The 22491-nt window shown below is 38.3% G+C and overlaps 1 protein-coding gene across 2 annotated transcripts; it reads right to left on the reverse strand.

Annotated features, from left to right (window-relative positions):
- Positions 1–159: 159 nt before the first annotated feature.
- On the reverse strand, positions 160–22419 carry ESF1 (ESF1 nucleolar pre-rRNA processing protein homolog). Of its 2 annotated transcripts, none has more exons than XM_053461348.1 (14): positions 22330–22419; positions 20290–20877; positions 18914–19278; positions 18225–18338; positions 17363–17463; positions 15099–15251; positions 14355–14472; positions 13087–13234; positions 10528–10686; positions 5839–5960; positions 4990–5089; positions 4535–4617; positions 2109–2255; positions 160–681 (listed from the first exon to the last, which is right to left on the reverse strand). In XM_053461348.1, exons 2-14 carry the CDS (start codon positions 20828–20830, stop codon positions 373–375), a joined length of 2460 nt encoding a protein of 819 aa, XP_053317323.1. In that variant the 5' UTR covers positions 20831–20877; positions 22330–22419; the 3' UTR covers positions 160–372. The 2 variants fall into 2 exon arrangements, with proteins under 2 accessions (XP_053317323.1, XP_053317324.1); XM_053461349.1 differs by having other exon boundaries at positions 4990–5071; positions 5824–5960.
- Between the last annotated feature and the right edge of the window lie 72 nt (positions 22420–22491).

Genomic DNA, 22491 nt, shown 5'->3' on the forward strand with positions numbered 1-22491 from the left:
CAGATGTAGGTTTACACACACCCAACCTCTGAAAATAGGGCCACAATGTTCCTCAAAATACACAGATTGCGCCATTAATTCGCAATGAATGAATACAACCATGAAATATCATTTGTAAGCTTCTTTTTCTTTTCCATGCTTATGTAATAAGAACACGTATTTCATCTACAAGAGCATCTTGTTAAAAATGTCAAATATTTTATTTTTTGTATAGTTATATATACAAAATTCATGTATGTGCTGTTCATCAGATTTGGTGCATCGGGACTGGAGCTCATGGAATATCCACAGCATAAAACCGATGCTTTACAAGATTGAGGACAAGAGAGGAGCAAAATGTGCTGCCATGATTAGCACAGAGATGTAAAGCAGCTATTTTGTTTTTTGCTTTTTTGAAGCTTGAAACTGCTGAGTTTTGTTCTTGACGGATTTCAGGAGCATGGACAGAGCTGGGTCTGTGGTTTTCACAGCAGACGTCCCTTTCTGCTGAACGTTCTCCAGTTTGGTTTCCTGTTCCTTTACCGCCGCTGCATGGCTTGATGGTTTTTGTTCTCGTCTTCTAGCTTTTTCTTCAATAACTCTCTCCATGGCTTTGGTTTTCTTAAAACCGGGATCTGAAGGATCTACATTGTACAGGTGAGATGTATACAGAGCTTGGAACCTTGTGTCTTCAACATCAATCTAAAAAAAAACAAAGTTTATTAAAATACACACATATGCTATAAAGAATATAAAAAAAGCAAAACAAATACATTGAGCTTATGTATCCTATATCAATATATTTGATAAACTTTCTGTGAGTGAGACGGTAACTTTTCAAAGTAGACTGAACAAACCTGTTGAACAGTATGCAAGGAGGGATACATACTATATCAATCACCTCCATTGCAGAGGTGATACACGAAACCAGCACTGAGTGGCTACTTAGCTGGCCCTGCATGATGCATGGTTCAATCTGTGAGGTGCTGCTTTAACTATGCATTATGCAGGTTAAGCCAGGCTCCTATTGCAGAAGAAACTCATATCTATTAGGGGATAAACCTTTCTGCATTGTCTTTTCCCAAAATAGTGCTTAAGAACTACAATAGCTGGGCAAAGAAACATTTGCAATATAAAGAATTATATACCTTGTTAAATTACCTTGTTATATACCTTGTTACATATATATATACATATATATACACATATATATATATATATATATATATATACACATATATATATATATACTGGATGGGGCTTATTTGGGGGGTTATTTCTGTGCACCCCAATGTTTTCTAACGTGTTCATTCCTCTGGTAGTTGACATTCTAGTCTTAACATTTTACTTTTTTTTCTGCAGGCAGAATACAGATATAATCAAAACAGATGGATGGAAAATGAAAACTTTAAACAGTGGGATTTCTTATGACATCCCCATTAAGTTTCTTCAGGAATTACAGAAATTACTACGCCCAACTACAAAGAAATCACGTGGTATTTTGCGGAAAGAATGGAACAAAAAGTTTAGACAATGGCATTTTTTTCCTTATTGAAAAATGCTGCAATAAAGTCAAATCAATCCACCTCAAACGCTAATGAGCCGACTCTTTGAACGCATACGGGTTTTATTTAACCGATCCAAGTCTCTTAACAAGATATAGACACCAACCACAGACGGAGCACACAATAAGTAGTGTCTTTTATGAAGGGTTCTTAGAAATGTTAACATATTCTAAGGGGTTTAATGAAAAATTCCCTGAATTTGTCTACAAATATACATATACAAATTGTATTAATTGTGACTGTATCTTGAACAGCAACAGAAGGCTGGTAACTAAAATGAATGAAACTGCATTTTAAAAGACTGTAATAGCAGTATTAGCTAAGCCAGTGGATGGCCTGGTTGGGTCTGCATATGGTAAACCCTGCAAATGATCATAATGTATATAATATAATCTCTGCAGGGTCCTTTGGCATCTGGCGTACTCTAGGATCAAATAAACCGAGCATTTTCAGAGTGGCTTCATATATCAGTGTCCATCAGAAGCACCCGATTCACCTGGAAAGTTTGGTGCCTAGAATAAGCGCTTTACCGTGCGCAGCCCAGACATATAAACACATCCTTACTTGGAAATCATCCTCCAATAATTGCTCCTTTTTCTTCAGTTGTTTCTTCTTCTTTTTAGTCAGGTTTTGGTGCTCCACAATCTTATCATAGTTGAAATGCTTGCGATCATCTTCCACGTCGTCCATCATAAGCAGAGCCATTTCAGCCTGGAACACATCACACAGAGTAAGTGAAAACGCAATCCTGCCTATACAACCAAACTAAATGATATCGCCATCTGAAATGGAAAGTTTGTTTTTACTGTATTTTTTTGTATTATTATTTATTTCACAGTGTGAAATGAACAAAAAGAAATCCTTTAATTCCTTATTGTCAAACGGCTGCAGTGCAGGATCCTGTGTAATCCGTCATGAATAGTTACAACATACAGATTTGCTCCATGATTTCAGATCACAGGGTGAGTCCCAAAACTTTGGGGGAAAGTAACTTTTACACTTAAGGAAAGCATTATGTGATTTAGGGTTTGCACAATTGATACTTTTTTTTGTTGAGATTATCATTTCAAGGCACTCATTCTAAGGACCTCCAAAAATTGGTGTATTGAAACAGGGCAGACAGTAAACATGGGACGCATTTTCCTTTATATTACACCTAGCTGCTTCCTGTACTCAAAAAATCTGTATATTAATATATTGCACTTAATATACTGCTTTGATATTACCCAACATTTATTTAATGCATTTTTTTTCTCCTAGACTGTGTTTAGCTGAAGTAAGTGGGACCCTCGTCCCAGCCCTACAGTATCAGCCTGCGATCACTGATCAAAGAAACGCGACATAGCTGTAGCCATTAGCGGCTCTCATTTTTGCCGAGCTCTCTGAGCGGGAGAACCGGGGTATGGCATCGCATGCGACGAAACAGCAGTACAAGTCGCACTGATGTATTTCTGGAGAGACACAGGTACTTTATGTTGTAAAAGAGAACGTAAATGGGACGCATAATAGAAACATTTAAATATCCCAAATGATTCAATAAAACTCAGCAAGGAAGCACGTAGTAATAAAACAAAGGACTAGAACTAGAGGTCATGCTTTGAATTTAGAGAGTGGAAGTCTGAGGAGGAATCAGTGAAACCTTTTACTAAACGATGGTAAGAAGCAGTACGTAGTAAAAATATTCAAGAAAGCCTGGGATCTGCACAAATTAGCTTAAAAAAGTAAAGTCAATGAACTGGATGGGCCAACTGGTTCTTTTCTGCAGTCAGCATCTACACAGTCCTACTATATTACTACTTACATTATGTACGGATACGTAAAGGGAAAATAACGGCACCATGAAAGATGTCAATTTACTTAAAAAACAACTGGTTTCTTTAAAGCTGTAATTTAATTAACTTTTAGAGGAAACATTCTCAAGCAAATAAGAAAAACGCCAGGACAGACAAAAGGTGTCCGACTAAGTAAGTGAACATTTAAACCTTGTGTCATGTGTTTAGCAGTTTGAAACAAACCATGTAATATATCATTACACACTGTGGTGGTTTCTGACATAGCTGCCAATCCACAGGCATTTCACTTAACAATTCAAGGAAAATATTTGAATTTACCGTTCCAGGATTATACAGCAAAGAAATATATTTCTCTTAGTTCCATGACTTTATTTTTTCCAGGTTATAGAGACTACTTTACCCAGGAAGATGCCGTCAATCATAGAATACGATTAATCTTTATTTCAGATGTAGTTGGATTTTCGGTTAGAGAGGTTCTACACCTGTTTTTAATAGTCAACTTGATTCAGGGTAGAAGAAGGTAGGTCGGTGGCGTATTCTCGCTTAGTGATAGGGCAACTTTAATAGGGGTTGATCACCCTACTAGTCAGTATAGCCCTCTTTAGTAACATTTTAATATAACCTAATTCGGCGTGTCAGGATATGTCATATCCCAGTGCTCTGCATAACGAATACCAGTCTGGCGGGTGGTTTGATACACTGACCCTGGTCAGGCCTAGGGCATCAACCCCAATAACAACATCAGTGACTAGCGCAGTAGTTTGGTAAAACCTGATGGACAGAGCAATCAAATCCAAATGGTTATGTTAACGAATGGCTATAGAAAATGAATTTCCCAGTATTAATATAAACAGTGGCAGAAATATAAATTAAAACTACAGTCATTCTGCACCTGCTTGGTACTGCAGCCAAAAGATCCATGAAAAAAATGGGAGCTTGTTGGATAGTCAATTACACCAACATTTTAAGGTATTAAGCTCTGGTGATTCAGGAGGAATCATAAAAGAATATCAGTTTAAAAACAGATTATAAAAAGGGATCTCATAATGAAATATAGTTTCCCTTGATATATATTTGCAATGTGGCGATATATAGCATACCATGTTTAGAAGAAGTCTGCTAAGCTGGGAAAGGGGCTGTGTTATTGGCCATCAGTTTATTCTGAGAGCACAGGACACATAGGAAGCTTTCCTTTACCTGCTGTTTCTCGTTCTCAGCCTCATCTTCTGAAGACGACTGCTCTCCTTCTTTCTTACCAGATGTAGATTTATTCTTCAGACCTGAAACAGGATAGAGCATGAACATTGCACATATGTACAAAGCACTAAATAAACCATCAATCGCTCTGTGTGCAAGCACAAGGATACCCATATAATACGTTACAACGTGGCTGATTACTAGGCTTCACCACGAACACCTTGAATACTTTTCACAAGCCATAGTCTCAGTTTGGTGACCCCCAAATGACTTCACCTCTCAACTCCGATTCCCCCAACTCCCTTGAGTCTATCTAACCAAACATTTTCTTGTATGTACCTCACCTATTTACACAAAAGTTGTAAAGTTACATATTATTATAATAATAATAATAATAATAATAAGTATGTATTTTGCACAGTATAATATATGGTTATATGTTGATAATTGAGCACCTGGCTTCTTGAGCTCTTCAGAAAAGTATGGATCGTTAAAGTCAACATCAGAAGGAACTTCCTCCTCTTCATTCGACTCCTCCTCTTCTTCTGTATTACCCTGGGAAAGAAACCACCACCGTTTAAAAGGGAAGGTCACAATCACTTAACCTGCTGAAACCACATGAAGACTACAAAGCCTTGACTCTGGCAATGAGCTGTGTACAATACCAAGGCAATTAAGAATAAATAAAATAATGTAATTAAAACTGATTGCAGCATTTGCAACTGGAGCCTTTGATTACTAGTACATTAAGTTAACAATTACTATCAGGGTTATTTTTAGCCAACTAATCTGGAGCAATTAAAAGAAACCATTGGAATAATTGTATGGATTTTGCTGGCCATGGCCCGGATCAGCGTTTCAAGATCTCGTGATGCGTTCACCGACACAAACGAGTATTCGGAGGCCGCTCCAACATTCCAAAACATAACAAAAACAAGGATGAAAGCGCCGCACGGCTACAGCACAAGCGTGCTTATTTTTCACTCCGTCACATATGTTTGTGATTGATGTTCAGTTCCACCGCCAGGGCGACATGAAAACACGTGGCAGGCTTCAGAAACATATACAGGCGCAGCAGTATGGCTTATGTCTTCTTCTGGGACCTGTTACAACTTGGCAGCTTATGTTAACCCTTACGGGGTACACAATTCCGGCGTCCTAAAGAGCATAGACCCAAAGACCCAATTTCACTAAAACAATGGTTTATGCCAAAGCAAAAAATCAGTAAACATTAATTTTTTTTGTTGGACCAGTTGGGTCACATCTTTCTATGTACCAAAAGCAAACACAAAATGCAAAGTTACCTTTTTCCTCTTCTTCATTTTCCTTTTGTCTTTCTGTTTCTGAAGGTACCTCTCCCACGGCGTTAGCTTGTCCTTACCCTCTAACTTGTCCTTGATCATTTTCTCAGCGTTTTCTTTAAGACCTTTGCAACAATAATGACAAAATGTAACGACTTCCATGTTATGCACCAAAGCGACCAAACACACAAATAAGACATAATAAAGCACTTTAATTAATGAGCCATGAATAATGCTGCTTATTTGTTCAAAGACGTATTACTCTTCATACTGCATAGCAGCGGAGGGCTAATATTACATATTACACTATACTTCACTATTACACTCTGTACTATGGTTATTGATCTTTACAACAGAATTACTTTTTTTTACTCAGTAAATGACCAATATAAGCAAGTCTCAGCTACGTGTATAAAAATGTGGGTGCTTTTTAAAAAATGAAAAGCCACCATCATATCAAGCACCATTATTTTATTGGAATCAAGGGCCATTTCTGCTTACATATAATTACTTCCAGCTCATACGTCATCAACAGTCTTTGTTCATGTTAAAAATCTAGGAGTAAACGCTTTTCACAAGAAGCTAATGCTTAGGTTGTTCAATTTATGTCTCAGTACATACTGTGAAGGAGAGACGTTTATGACTTGTTTTAACATGTATCATCCTTTTAAATCTAGAATGACAGGGTCAGGGGCTTAGAATTGCAATGTAACTTTACCAAGACCAAGGACTAATTAAGATTTTAGCCTTTACAGCAGGAATAAAAGGGGCAGACTAGATGGGCCAAATCCATCTGACATCATATTCTACATATCTAAAAGTTTTTCTTTATTTATGGAAAGACAGGTAAGCTGTTCCCATGCTGAAATTAATGCAAATGTCCCTTTATTTGCCATGACCACACAGTAACGACTGCATTTGAACCATCATACCTAATAAAACAGATAGAATTAAGAATAATCTGGGATGTGGCAGCTACTCATAAAATGTCCTAGAACCCCAGATCTTGGGGCCTTTAAAGTTGGAACTCATGACATCTGCTCTTCAGGTTTTTTTTTTGTCCACACACTGTATTGGGTCACATAAAAGGGGCAAATCTGACTCCAAAGATGAAAAGCTCATAGCCCTGCTACTATTTATTAAAAACAGTTATCAGAATTATTAGATTTTACTTAAAGATCCTGCATGTTGTCTCTAACTTCAGCCAGTCACATATCGTAACAAATATTAGTCCTGGTGCAGTGAAGGACGACGCTGGTTTTGCGCCACTTTCAACAAATATCATTACACGTTACTAACCCGACTTTAAGGAAAGCTTGCAGGTTTACTACAAATAATGTAGGCCTAGTGATTTGGAAAAAAAGACTCCACAAAATGATTTTCATTTCCCATCTTTATCAGATAACGCGCTATAATCACGAAGAACCACAGAATGTACACATCGTTCAGCATATTGCACTCGCATTATACTTTTTACAAAAGGAACTTAATGGCATGTTCCTAAAATCCTTAAATGAAACAAATTATGACCTATTTGTTCAGTCTTATCGTATTACTTAGAATTATGATTTTACATTTAGCAGCCATGCAGAATGACAGATCAAAGTGTTCCAGAGGAACTTTCATCCTCCCATTGGGAGATGTAATTATCAGACCATGACTTAAACCCCAGTCTACGTGGTGTCCTTTTATCAGCCATGTTCTCCAGAAAAAAAAAGTGATTAAATTAGCATTTCCTGCCATGTCAACAGCAGGGGAAAGGTTCGAGTACAGTTAGTGCGCTATTCTCAGAATAATAGCATTCCTTCTAATCCTTAAAACGCGGTTCCCAAGGGGGTGAAGCTGGTTTTGAGTTCATGGTGACCGCTATCACATTCCCAAAGACTTCATAACTCAAGATATATTAACCAAAATCTTTACACGCAGACCATGGCTGTGAGGCAGGGAAATCCAGCATTATTACCCAGTTTATTTTAGGACCCGGTTAAGGATCTAACCCCATGTGAGTTACAAAGTCAAGCCCACGGAACTTCAAGCTCTAAAACGTATTCATTTGGGGGTCATGTAAGTGGATGTACTGAGTGGCTGCGAAACTAATCAAAGGACGTCGTCACTTCGTTAAACTAAATTTACCAACTTACATCTTACTTCTAGGGCCCCTGTAAGGCGATATAACAAAAATACAGCAACAGAGCTGACAGATTTACAGGAGATCCAGTTCGTAAGCAGAGCCCGCTTAACGTATGGGTTTGTCTTAGTCGGTCAGTTCTAGCTGTCATTATATTAGAAAGTATGGACTGTAACAAGCACTGCGGAAATAATTGGCACTACGCAAATAAAAGATAATAACGGACTTCAAGCCAAAACTTCATATGTAGCTCAAGTTACGTATCAATATTTAGGCCATTAACAGTGAAAAAAGATCAAGAAAGCGGGCACTGCAAGGATTGTCAACTTCAAGAAATACTTGGAACAAAAAGCAGGCCGTTACATAGTACACAAACGCTAGAATACGATGTGTGGTAACCGGAGGAGGCTCTGTACGGACAAGGACTAGCAGAGATCGTTTGAAACAGACAAGGATTTGTTAGATCGCATCTCCACACTTAACCCTGCTAGCGGTATTTAAACAGGACTCTCTATGTATGGTCCTTAACTTCAGATCACAGCCTTCCCTATATCAGCTGCTTAGAATCCACATTACCACCCTAATGAATAGTACGGGGAGATTAAGAGATCGCCAGAAGTATTAAGGGCTGAATTATTTGCTAAGCCTCAGATACAACGAGCGAGTATCCTGGAATATCGTATAGCGAGATATATAAAAGACAAACATTTCCCATTCGGGCTAAATAGATTTAGGGAAACAAAAGTCATAAGCAAGACTTCTTTATAGAAATCAGAAACACCCTATAAAAGAAAATCCTGAGCCCAAATTCTCTTATTCCAACCAACAAATCCTTCAAAAACATTTAAAATATTCCTTAGAAATGTGCTTAGGCAATGCATTTCTGCAACCAAGTGGAGCTGTTAACTAAACAGTCAGCAGAAAAATGGTGTGATTTAATATGCACAAAATCTGCTTATCCCAGAGAACGCGCTTGCCGAGACTCCAAACAATCTTTAAAATACTGCATATTGTACAAGGAAACCGGCCATGAGAGTCCGCGCTCTCCAAGTTACTTCGCTAATTCCTGGTAATGGGCTCACTCCTATTCTGGTCTTTCTCAAAATGTCAGCTCTATAACCCGTTGTAATCCAGAGCAGAGATCGGTATTATCGTTGGCTTCCAGACACAGCGCTCTGAAACGCTCTCTGACCCTAACCGATTATCAGAGGCAACAAATTAGTCAACTAAATAACGCGCTGTTCCCGAAGTCAGCAGTGAACACAGAGACTGAATTCTGAGTTTTCTAACACATTCCTTGGATCATATTTTCAGAAAGGGGCGGTATATCGCAACACTGAGACGGTGGCCGGATATTATCTACTATAATAACATCTTTTATTACATACACATATGTGTAATACACAAAGGAAATCTAGGTGTGTGGAGTGTGCACCTTCTCTAAGGTTGTTTTCACTTAAGTATTTACAGGGGAGATAAATATTCAAACATGTCAGATTCACTATGGATTACTAAGAAAATTATTCCTGCAAGCAATATATTTTACAATTGCCAAGGTCTACAATTTATCGCCGAATCACAACTCCTTAGCTGGCTTCTAAAAATTGTCAGGCTAGCAAGAAAGCACATGGAAGTTCTGATATAGACCTTAGGTGGCTATAATTGAGGAGGCCTCGTCTGTCTAAATACTCTGTGTTCAGTACAGACTTCGTGGCTTTACACTGACTCTCTGTGGTAATGCGCAGCATGACACCATCACACAGGATTATTTCAGAGCCGTACGAACATCTGAATCGCTAAAACAGTTTCCTTATGGGTTTCCCCAAATACATTGTAAAGATATTGTGTGCATACAGAAGCACTACCAACAAATCGGTAAATAGAGCCAAATGACAACAAAAACAACAGAAAGAAAACTGGTCACTGACAGTCAACTGCTGCAGGAGAAACCGTATCCGAGCGCTCGCTACCTTTACTCAAAACTCTCGCAGGAAATTGCATATTACTGTATTAATAAAACGGAGCCTTTAATGGATTGTGATACCTTGTATTGGGCCAGCACACAGAATAAGATTTCATGACCTCAGAGGTCCTCTTTTTGCAGTACGTTAAAATGACTCTGGCTTCTTCCAGGGAAGTCAAAGTCATATTTAAACTTTATTGGCTTGTTAAATCAAATTCAGATGAAAGATGGTTAACCTACCTTACATGTATTTACATTTTGTTCAGAATTGGATATTGGGGAGCTAAGCTCCTTTACAACGGACATTTACAAATTAAATGAGGAATTTGCAACGTATTCGAAAATTATAATTTACTGATACTGGACTCTGTTTTCCCAGAACAAACACTTTCAAAACTCCCAGACTGAAAAAGTTAGAAATCTAAAGTTATAAATCGCTTTAATGAATGGATTTATGTGCTGCTAAATGCTATACAGGCAACGGTTCCTCTAAATTCAGCCCAGTGCAATAAAAATGACATACGCTTAAAGGTAAGATAATGTCCTTCAATGTGCCCTGTGTAATATAATAAAGCTGTTTCAGCAGAATAAAATGAGGTACCTGGGACCCACTTTACTTCCATTTCCATCTCATTGTCCCTCTTCTTGTCTTTCTCTTGGATGCCTTTGAGGAGCTCCCTGTAACGAGCAATCTGTTCTTCGTCATCCTTTATACTTTTCTTAGATTTTGTGTCCTCGTTCCCTGCGGGAGCCTCAGTGTCTAAAAATATAAATCAAGAGGATTGGGAAAAGGCATCCAAAAAAAAGAAAAATGTAACCAAGATGAAAGCAATAGAATAATAAAAACAAAAACCCTTTAATGCATCTCTGCCAACGATTAGATCCTAGTAGCATAGATGTCAATGTCCAAGCAGAGAACAAATAAATACAACCCCTCCTCATATCTTTTTGCTTTAAATTAATAGACTATAAATCAAGCTCATATAGTAATAAAAATATCCCAATACTTTCTTTATCCAGTATGAAGTTAGCAGAGCATTAGATATTTACATCATGCTGTGCAGGGCAAAGACACCAGGAAATATCATAGAGCAACGTAGAGCCTTGTGGGGAAGAAAAAGATGTTTTCAGCTTTTACACACTTAATTATAATTTACTGGATACAGTTGTAGGGGAGGAAAGCCATCTGTTTAGGCAGTGGAACAACCGAGAAACAACCAAGCAATAAGTTAGAGAGAACATGAACATGTACATTGCTGTATGCTGTAAATACCCCATTGCTTAACAGCATCAGAGGCACCATACAGTGGAATTTATAGTCATTCGCGTACACTACCCACAGTTGCAGCTTTTTTTTAATTTTTATTTTTTTTTTTAACATGAAAATGTAGAATTAAAAGTGGACAAAAAAGTTAAAATTAGGGCGTTTTTATAGATTCACTTACTTGAAAGGTGAAACGCCATTATAAGGGCAATTTCCTTTAGCTCTGGAGGTGCAGATTGCTACTACGGTGCGTACTAGGGCTGCAACTAACGATTATTTTAATAATCGATTAGTTGGCCGATTATTTTTTCGATTAATCGATTAATCGGATAAAAAAAATGAATGTAAATTTTTCATTTATTTAAAATAATTTACTAAACAAATGATGTTAAATACAAACAGCAGAATAAAAAAACTTTGATAATAAAATTCTTGTCTTTATTGCCCAACCAGCCCCCCAATATATGCACATTTGAGCCCAGGCTTGCTACGCTGCCTCCCAGACATGCCATGCTGCCTCCCCACATATGCCACGCTGCCTACCACAGCACTCCACGCTGCCTCCCACATATACCACTCCACGCTGCCTCCCACATATGCCACTCCACGCTGCCTCCCACATATGCCACTCCACGCTGCCTCCCACATATGCCACTCCACGCTGCCTCCCACATCTGCCACGCCACGCTGCCTCGCCACGCTGCCTCCCACATCTGCCACTCCACTCTACCCCCCACATGCCACTGTGCCTGATACGCCTTATACCCCCTGAAACACCACTCCATCCTCCCCAGACATGCCACCCTGCCCTCCCCACATATGCCACGCCATGCTGCCTCCCACATCTGCCACTCCACGCTGCCTCCCACATCTGCCACTGTGCCTGATACGCCTTATATCCCCTGATACCCCACTCCATCCTCCCCAGACATGCCACCCTGCCTCCCAGACATGCCACTTCTCTACCCCCAGATATGCCACTCTACCCCCAGATATGCCTTATACACCCTGATACACCACTCCGTCCTCCCCAGACATGCCACACTGCCCTCCCCACATATGCCTTATATACTGTATATGCCTTATACCCCCAGATATGTCACTTCACTGCCCCCAGGATTTAGATTCCCCTAAATTAACCCTAAACTCCCCATTAACCATAACTGCCCCTAAATTAACCCTTAACACCCCCTTAACCACAGCATCCCCTAAATTAACCCTAAACACACCATTAACCACAACTGCCTCAAATTAACCCCAAACACCCCATTAACCACAGCTGCTCCTAAATTAACCCTAAACACCCTATTAACATAACTGCCCCTAAATTAACCCTAAACACCCAATTAACCATAACTGCCCCTAAATTAACCCTAAACACCCCACTACTTTCAGTAGCCCAAATATATATATATATATATATATATATATATTACATAAATATATACACACACATACACATTATATATATATATATATATATATATATATATATATATATATATATATATATATATATATATATATATATATACACACACATACACATATATATATATATATATATATATACACATATACTTACAGTTAGATGAGTGTCACAGCCATGTGGTTCTGGCCTGGAGAAGGAAGGGGCGGGGCCAGTTGTCACAGTGATTACAGGGAGGGGGAGTAAGTAGGAGCTGCTGCTGTGAGACGGTGAGTCAGACTAAACTATTATATAATGAGGGGGATTTTTCAGAGCGTTTGCTCTGAAAAAACCCTCATTTTATAATCGATAATAATCGATTATTATCGATTTTATCGATTAGTTGTTGCAGCCCTAGTGCGTACAGATGTTATTTCTATTACTTTGCTATGAAACCCCTACAAGACGCAGGAAGAGATAAGATGTACCTGGAGCACATTCCTCCTCATCCTCTTCTTCTTCGCTGGAGGAAGCCAGGTAGGCCTGGAAATCCAGATCAAGAATCTCGTTTTTCTTAAACGGTCGGTTCAGAGTTGTGATTCTCTCGTGGTCCGTCTCATCCCAGGTAAGTTCCACCTTTATTACAAAAGAGCAAAACGTACGGTCGTCATGCTTCCGTTTCAGATCTTTCGCGATAAGTAGCAGCAAAATCAATACAAGAAAAATAGAAGAGCTTTTCCTAAAACATTTTCACTGTGTTGTCACCAGGCCGGTCCCATAAATAAATGATTAATACAATATATAAAATATAAAGTCCTTGACATCATTCTAACAAGGAACCAAAACCTCTCATTTATATTATGTTTATATATTTGTTGCCAACTTTATTAGGGTAAGAAGCGCAGACAGTTTTTGTTTTTTGTATACATCATTCTAACAAGCAAGACATTCCAGTATTGGCAAACCTAGAGAATACTTTTAAGCCTTTTTTTTTTTTTTTGCTTCAGAGTTTTATTTTTAATTCAGTCATTTGTACTTCAACGACGATATTAGAAGCAACCATATAGAGCGTTAGTTATTGACACCGAGTACCCGTCGGCACCAGTATGGTTTCTGTCAAACGCCTGGACTACCGTGGGGTGAAGAATTGGCGAGTGAAAGAGGTTTTGGCTTTGTTGTATCTGGCAGCTGGGTAATTGCAAATCCGTGTAGTACTTTGTTATTTAGAATTTTGTTTTAAACGCACGGCAGACTCATCCAACCAAGTATTAAATCTGTATGTAAATTACTCAAATTCCGATTATTCCTCGTTTTAAAGGATATTACTTTTCTTTATTTTACAGGTTTTGCAGTCAACCTTGCGTTCCATGTGACTAAAGCAGGGGCGTCCAACGTGCGGCCCTCCAGCTGCTGCAGGACTACGTCAGGGGCTGGCTGAAGCGTATGAGAGATGTAGTCCTGCAGCAGCTGGAGGGCCGCACGTTGGACGCCCCTGGACTAAAGAATGTATTAAATGAGAAGGCAAAGTCTTATTTCTTTGTTATTAAGTGACAGTAAGAAATCTAACTTTTCTAAACCACTACTGCTGAAAAGAGCATGAAAGAATAAAAAAATAAAAAAAAATACACAAAGCACCGACACCTCTGACAAGATTTATTTTGTCTTCAAATACAATATGGTGATTTCATTGGGTGAGCTGGTGAGCAGGAAAATTAGGGTAAACTGCAGTTACACTCCCTAATTTGGCAGAAATTACCTTTTTAGATGTTGACAGGGCTGTCGACGTAAACAATTTAGGTTTGTAAGAAGCCAGATCCACATCTACAGCAGAATCTTTTGGTTCATCATTAAATTGCACATCATCGGGTATAAACCTGCGGAGAACAAGCGCGCACACACATCAATCTTCCCAAACATTATTGGCGTAAAAGCTCTGTTATTAGCTGTGTTTGTTTCTTTTAGAATTGACTGACACGGCTTGAACTGCACAAACTTCACACACACAAATGTTTCCATTACAGCAGCCCTTTTACTATTAAGCACACACAAAACTAATTTCGGATTTCCCTTAAGAGGTGGTTTTTAATTGACTTTTAATTGCGCATGCTAGCAAGGGTAAGGTACGTCAACTGGGAAAAGAATAGAGAATCGTTTGATTAGTTATCCGTGAATGGATTAAGAAATGGATGCTCTGCCATACTTTGGCTCAACAAGAGCCTGACTTTTCGCAGTGGGGGGGATTTGATTGAAATATCCAAACATTATTTAACCACAGAATTCCAATCTGATCGTAACTGCTATTTTTATGAATCCTAGATAGAATATATGCTGCATTCTTGTATTCTTGTCACAAATAAGTCTGTGTGGTTCTACAGCGGAAGGCAGAGAGGTTTATGGAGGCTAGTGAATCTAGGGTAGCTTTGCTAACTACCAGCCTGGACTCCCAAACTCAATTTATGAACCAGAAGATCTTTCAAACTATCAAGAAGTTCAGCGTTACCTGAGATCCACAAAGGAACAGCTACTTTCAAACTCGAGCCCATCACACTCTTCGTAGATTTTATTGGCGGTCTCCGGAGAGTCACATTCAATAACCGCGTAGAAGTACTTCAGCCGTTGAAACTGGTATTCACGCAGTTTTTCTTTATAAACGCTAAAGAAAATAAATAGAAAGTGTACGGATTAACACTCCTTGGCGAAAACTCTGTATGACAACACAAGGTTAACGCATGTTTTGATAACTATTATTCATTATTCAAGCACTAGGAAAATAAACGCTCACTATCAAAGGCTTTATTAATTAAAAAGACCTATAGCTTGGGTTAGGTGTTCAGCGTAATGTTTTGGAGAGATTTTGTTTAAATGTTTAACTCCTAGGAGTGGAGATCTGTTTCCGAAGCAGCATCAGCGAATCAATTTCCTCACTCACTGCGTGAACCTATTAGCCACAATTAAAAGAGAATGTGGGGAGGATTAATTATGTAGATCCTAAATAAAGGAATTAAAGATACCTTTACCTATGGCGTATATATACCTGGTGGATTTTAATACATATTTATTGTTTATTTTAATCTGCAAACACTTAACAGAATTGGAAAATGTAGAATAAACATAGCACTTTCTTCTCACTAGATGACTGACTATAATTATAGTCCCTACTGAAAAATATAAATGGGGGTACAATGTATTATTATTATTTATTGATTTATAAAGCACCATCAGATTCCACAGCACTGTACAAAAGGTAAACTGGATATAACAATTAGTATATAACATAACATAACAAGATGACATACAAGAACAACAGGTGAGAAGGGCCGTGCTCAAAAAAAGTTTACAATCTAAAGGACGTTAGGGGGTATTATACAAAGAGTGTTAGTGCAGGAGAGGGACTAAGAAAGGTCTGATGAGATTTGTTTGCCGAGAAGGTAGTGTAAAGAGAACAGAAAGGGTCCTAGAACTGAGCCTTGGGATACCCTGACAGAGAGGGAGGAGAGGGGAAGCGTTACTGGAGAGGGAGACACTTTTAGGAGAAAGGTAGGATATAGCAGTGTCAAGGAGACCAAGATCATGAAGAATTTGAAGGAAAAAGATGGTGGTCCATGGTGTCAAAAGCAGCAGAAAGTTAAAGTAGGATTAGTAGGAGTAGTGGCTCCTGGATTTAGCAGTGAGTAGATCATTAGTAACTGTAGTAAGGGCGGACTCAGTAGAACGTCGAGAATGGAATCCAGATTAAAGATGGCCGAGTAAGGAGTTGGAGTCAAGAAACTTAGATAGTTGGGTATAGAAAATTCTTTCAATCAGCTTGGAGACGAGAGGAAGTAGAGAGATGGGACAATTATTGGACAGATCAGCTGGATCCGGGAGGGCCTTTTATTTCATTTTATGGCTCAGAAGACCAGAGTTAATTTTTATCCCCTGCTTTAATACTAGAAAAAGTCCGCAGGGTATGTAGGGCAGCACCTTTCAGTTGCATTATTCAGAGCAGTTTATATATAGCAACAAGTCTGCCATTCATCCATTCTGTGTGTGCGATGTCATTGCTGTCTGAAATGTTTTTGATATCTACCAACACCAAGTTTCCAGACACAACACAACCAAGAACAAACTGTTTACTTTACAGTTAATGAGAACTAAAAATTTGAAAGCTCTCGATTTATATATCCAACTGTTTTGATTTCCCAGATTGTTCACAAAAACCTTACACTTCTTACTGTTAAATAATAGAGTGCTAAATACGCATGAAAAGATTCAACGCCTTCTACAAGTTTACATTGGCTACATCCTGACAGTTTGTTGCGTTCTTGCCATACATATGTATACAGAGGGCTCAGGCACAAGGCGGGTTATAGCTGATCTAGGTTAAGTTAAACAGCTGCATATTTAATTTCTTCAGACATATGATGTCATACTTTCACCTTTACAAGGATCTATTTAACAGCTTGATGCTGTAACATAACACGTGAATGTAACACATTACATAGATTTCCAGCAGTAGTCATCATAATGGACATTTTTAATTCTACAAATCATCTCACCGAAGAGCCAAAAAGCTAAAAATCCATCTAAGGTTAGCAGCAGAGGGGGAAGAAACATGCAAGAACATTAAATTATATTATGCAGATGGTTTCAAGTTCAAGTGTCCTCAGTCATACTTAATATGGCTGGCTAATCTGGCCTTGGAAGAAGCTATTTATGAAAGGTTTAATGGACTGTCAACTATGGTTATTTCAAGTGGTTTTAAAATATACATTTATCACAAACCCTTGTTCATCTGTAACATCTTCTGAAAGGTTCTTTAGTTCCAGAGGACCATGAAGCTCCTCGGCCTTCAGCTTCTCCTTGCCATATTCTGAAGGGTAGATCTGAAAAGTTCAAACCCAAAAAGACAACACGCATATAAAAAGCAAGAAACCGTGGACCATGAACGGTATTAAGAATACATTCTAAAACATACAATTTAAAACGAACCCAGTAAGAACAGAACAAATCCCCCCTCTAACCAGAAAAAGTTATGTTCAAAGTTAAGATGGATGTTTATGCTTCCAAGCCCGTCACAATGACATGAATACAAAATGCTTTGGGACAAACTATACTTGAACTCATTTTAAACCAATGGAGTCCGTTTTAGAATTTTTCTGTATTGCCGGGAATACATGAAAAGGATATTCATTATTTTATCTGTTAAAATAAATGTTAACGACCAATTTTTTTGGTTGTTGTTGTTAACAAGTAAACCCCAGCTACATGTGTGGGGGGGATACAAGTTTCCTTCCAGAGACATGAAAAACAAAATGGAAACGTAACTTGGTATCTTTATGACAGGAACCATTATGACATGAGAGTTTGAGAATAATCCCCAATTAATTGTGGCCACATTGGCGTAATTGACACCAATTATTAAAGTCCTGGGACCAGCTCCAAGAGGAATGGTGTGGGGCCTCTGAAGCACCTTAATATTTATATTAATAGTTTCCACACAACATGAAGTAACAAGAGGTTTTCTAATAACTCTGCTTTCAGTTCGATCCCTTTGATCCTTTGAGAATCTGTTGCATAACCCCGATTATGAGCCTCCGTAATTATCAATCTCGGGAAGAGGTCAGTATAGTTTTGGCTGCATTACCTTCACGGAGAACACGATACCTCCTTTCGGTTTAAAAGAATTAAAGAGGGCGAGCAGATCCTTGGCCTTCAATCTATCCCAGTCCATGTTACAAACGGCTAAACGATTGGTAACCTATAGAGAGCAATGTCACATTAATCATCCAGACGCTAACAAAACAAATAAACAACAACCTTTACACAAGTAAACACAAAACGTATCACACTATACATACAAATTTCAACAACCAGGAATTGAACTATTCTGTTAACAGCAAATCATTTTTTCTAAATGCAAATATACTGTATTGAAATATATGCAAATATACTGTATCAAAAATACACAGAACTACGTGATGGTTAAAGAAATAGAATAATAATAAATGTGATGCTTTATGTCTTTAACACAGTGTTAACGGGGTACTTTAATAGAGTGCCTGACTATAAATGTCTATGTGTCTTAAGTTTTCAAAACCTTTTTACTTGCTCAATGAGTAAACCAATAACCTGTCCCCAGTGACGCACAGATGCAGTCTGCTTCCACTACAAAGTGCAAATTTTATCAGATGGGATTATCACTCGTAGAAAAAAAATGCCTCTATACTCTATCAAGGTGCATATACATTATGTGTTACAAAATTCATATTTCGTGAAGGATGAATGTGTATTCCAGCAATTTCTTCCCATTTACACCATCCTTGCTTTCCTTACCTCGTCTCCACGAGGTGCATCTTTGTCCAACTCTCTCCATGCATGCTCAATCTCAAGGTCTTTTTCTTGGGCATCCTCTGCATCATCGTCATCATCTTCATCCTCAGAGCTTGTTTCAATGTTCCCTTTACCCCTAGCCAAATCGGGGCCACTATCACTTTCTTCTTCATTCTCATCTCCAGAACGTTGTTCTTCTTCTTCTTCTTCTTCATCATCATCATCATCATCTTTCCCGTCCTCTGAAACGTCATCTTCTGATTCACTTTCCTCTTCACTACCCAAATCCTCATCAATTTCTAGATCATTTCCTTCAGAAACATCACTGTCTTCATCACTCTCCTCATCGCTGTCATCCTCGAGACCTGCTTAAAGAAAAGGAAAAAAAAAAAAACTTAAAAAGATTGTTTGGGTTTTGCATTTATTTTGAGAGTTGCCTAATAAGAAACAGTGATCAATAAAATCTGCATGTGACCCCGTTCAGGTACACATTCCATCTTCATCCCAGCTGAAATAAATTATTTCCTGAAGCCTCATAAATTAATATTTTATATCCAAGTAAACACGGTACTTAATGCTTTTCATTAAAAAGGTGCCAGTCTGTGTAACAAATTCATCTTTGAGCTAACTATGGCCTGATCACCTCAGAAGCCTGCTAGCGGCTTCTGACAGTTTACTGTTGGCACATAAAATCTTCCAATATATTGGAATGATCGCTATGAATGCTTAATTTTATGCTTTAAAAAAATTTAACTGCGTTATGAAATTCTATGGCTGGACAATTTGACAAATCTAGAATGCATTTATGTGAAAGCATTTCTCATGGGCTAAATTGTAAAGCATACAAAATCAGAGGCTATTATAATATGATAATATTAATTATAGGGGAGTGTTACATTATTATTATTTATTGTTTTATATAGCGCTATAATTTTCCGCAGTGCTGTACAATGCTTAAACAGGACATACCAAGTAGTGAATGACATAACAACTTGTCTTAGAGAAACAGGAGGTAAGGAGGGCTGGGCTCAAAGGAGCTTAGAATCTAAAAGGAGTTAGGGAATGTTACGGAAGAAGGTCAGACTAGATTGGTCGAATGGTCCTTATCTGCCCTCAAATACGATATTAGTTAAAAGTGCCACTCTAGTGTAAATATTGTTCAATAACTATATGAACATGGAGTCTGGAGACTCAGTATAAACATTGTTCTTCCTGGGTGCTATATTCCACACAATGTGTTTGTCACTTTGAGTGTCTCTCCAAACAAACAGAATCAGGTCTACCAAATTGATCAAAGACCAGGGAAACGACATATCTGTGTCCCCCCAAAGTTAAGACACATACTATTGATATATGGAATTAAAGTTGTTTTTACCCACCTGACTCCTCATCCTCGGATTCCTGTTGCACTGGAATTTTAACCCCTTGTTTTTCAGATTTTTTATTTGTAGAGGAAGAAATTGTATGTTCAGCCTTTTCCTTCACACTTCCCTTAGTTAGTTTTCCATCTTTCCCTTTTAATTTTTGGCTGTCATTATCTTCCTTGCCTTCTTCAGTCTCTTCAAGCTTATTCTTGTCACTTTTGTCTTTAGGTTTAGATTCCCGTTTCTTCTTTTCTTTAGCTTTAATTGCTCCTTTCCCCTTTTTGGACCCTACAGATGTTTCTTCATCTCCAACTTCATCCTCATCGGTGTCTGATAGATCATAAAACCTTTTCAGATCTTCTTTGGTACTATGATTCATTGGTCTGCCCCGTTTATCCACAGTGTATTTCAGGTTGAATTTTTTGTCGTGAAACATAGATTGGAAACGCTTATCAATTTTAATCTTCTTGTCTTTTTCGGGCATTTCCCAGAATCTAGGGTCTTTTGTTACACGGCTAAAACGCGTATCCAACGCCGTATCTTTTTTGGATGCCATCTTTAAGTTCTAAAGAAGACACGCAAACAGAAAAATAGGAAAATTACCTAAAACAAAACAAAGAGAAACAAGGTTAAGGCTTTTTAATCATTGAAACTGTATCACGCTATAGATAGATATACATATGTTGCATTTAATATGTTTACATTTAATAACTGATTTGTTGATGGCATCAATCCAACAATCCTGTTTGGTTACCTGCCCAGAAAAGCAGTACTGTTTACTTTAGATTTTCACCAAATAAACTTTCTACTAACGACTTGTAATGAGGATCTGTTATCTTTCGTTCTAACATAATGGAATTAAGTTTAACAAGCATTGCTTTTCAAACATGTTATTCAGAAACACAGAATTTTGACGGCACGAAAAGAAGCATCTAGTCTAAGTAATCTACTAAGACGTCTCGCTGCTTTATTGCATTGCCTGCTGACCTTTAAGTACTCACAAAACATGTTGGGCATCTACAGCTGTTTTGCCAAAAGTCAGCAGCCTGGCACTTGCAGAACTACAACTCCCATGATGCTTGGCTAGTCTATGATATGCTGGTTAGTACAGAAGCTTTATGGGAGTTCTAGTTTCCATCAGCTGGAGAAATGGTAGTTGATGCATCAAACATAGGGGGTAAGACCAACTAAGATGGTTATTTAGCAAACACTGAGAATGCAGAGGAGTTGAACCGTTTCAGCTCAGTGGCTTAACCATATAGTAAAGTGCCAACCCCAGTGCCATGCCCTGCATCATGTATACTTCAATGACAATTTTAGTTATGCCATCAAATTAACATTGTACAAAGAAAATAAACCCCTTCTCGCCAGAGACAGACAACTATTGACCCCTGTAATGGAGAATTTGAAATATTTTATGCCAAACACCTAATATTCACCTGCAAACTTCATTCTCTTAGACCCCAGACTTATTTTCTGACACCACAACTTAAAACAGATAAATAGCGCCTTCAAATAACAGCGGGGTTTTATCCACAGTGAAACCGATCCATCAAGCCACGCAGTACGGATATTGCTAATTCAAGTTAATAAAAGTTTAATAATAGTGATATTTATGTACTTGTACCTGATAGAGGCAAAGCTGCAAACAGTAATGAGTTATTCTACACTCACGTCACTAAAGACTTTATAAATAATCTAATGAATAATAATTCTAATTTCTTATACATGCAGATCATGCCCCTGTAAGGGTTATTACTGTGGAACTTGCCACTATTTACCACAGAATTTCACAACTTTCAGAAATGTTATAATCTCATACATAGTGTGGAAAAACAATAATATTTAATAATGATAATAATACCCTCACACTATGCCCAGGGATCGGTGTTAATAAATACATACGGGTATAATCGCACAGCCAGGTCTCTAACTTAGAAGTCTAACAAATGAAAGCCCCAATAGCGCTGACGCCAGCAAAGCTTAATAAATAGTAAACGGTTTATCTATTAATGCGTATAAAGCCACCCGAAAACCCCTAAAATGCGTCCCCACCGTATAACCAGCACAGCCTCCCCTCTTTCCTTGCGAGTAGCCTCACTCCATGTGTTCCATTCCCACAGTGCCCTGCGCGTCAATCACCTTTCACCCCTCGTACGGTAGCCGTAAGAGAACAAACTAACTCACTGTACTTTTCGCTGCACGGGCTGGTGCCCT

This window comes from Spea bombifrons, chromosome 3 (genome assembly GCF_027358695.1).
Source record: "Spea bombifrons isolate aSpeBom1 chromosome 3, aSpeBom1.2.pri, whole genome shotgun sequence".
NCBI classification, from domain to species: Eukaryota; Metazoa; Chordata; class Amphibia; order Anura; family Pelobatidae; genus Spea; species Spea bombifrons.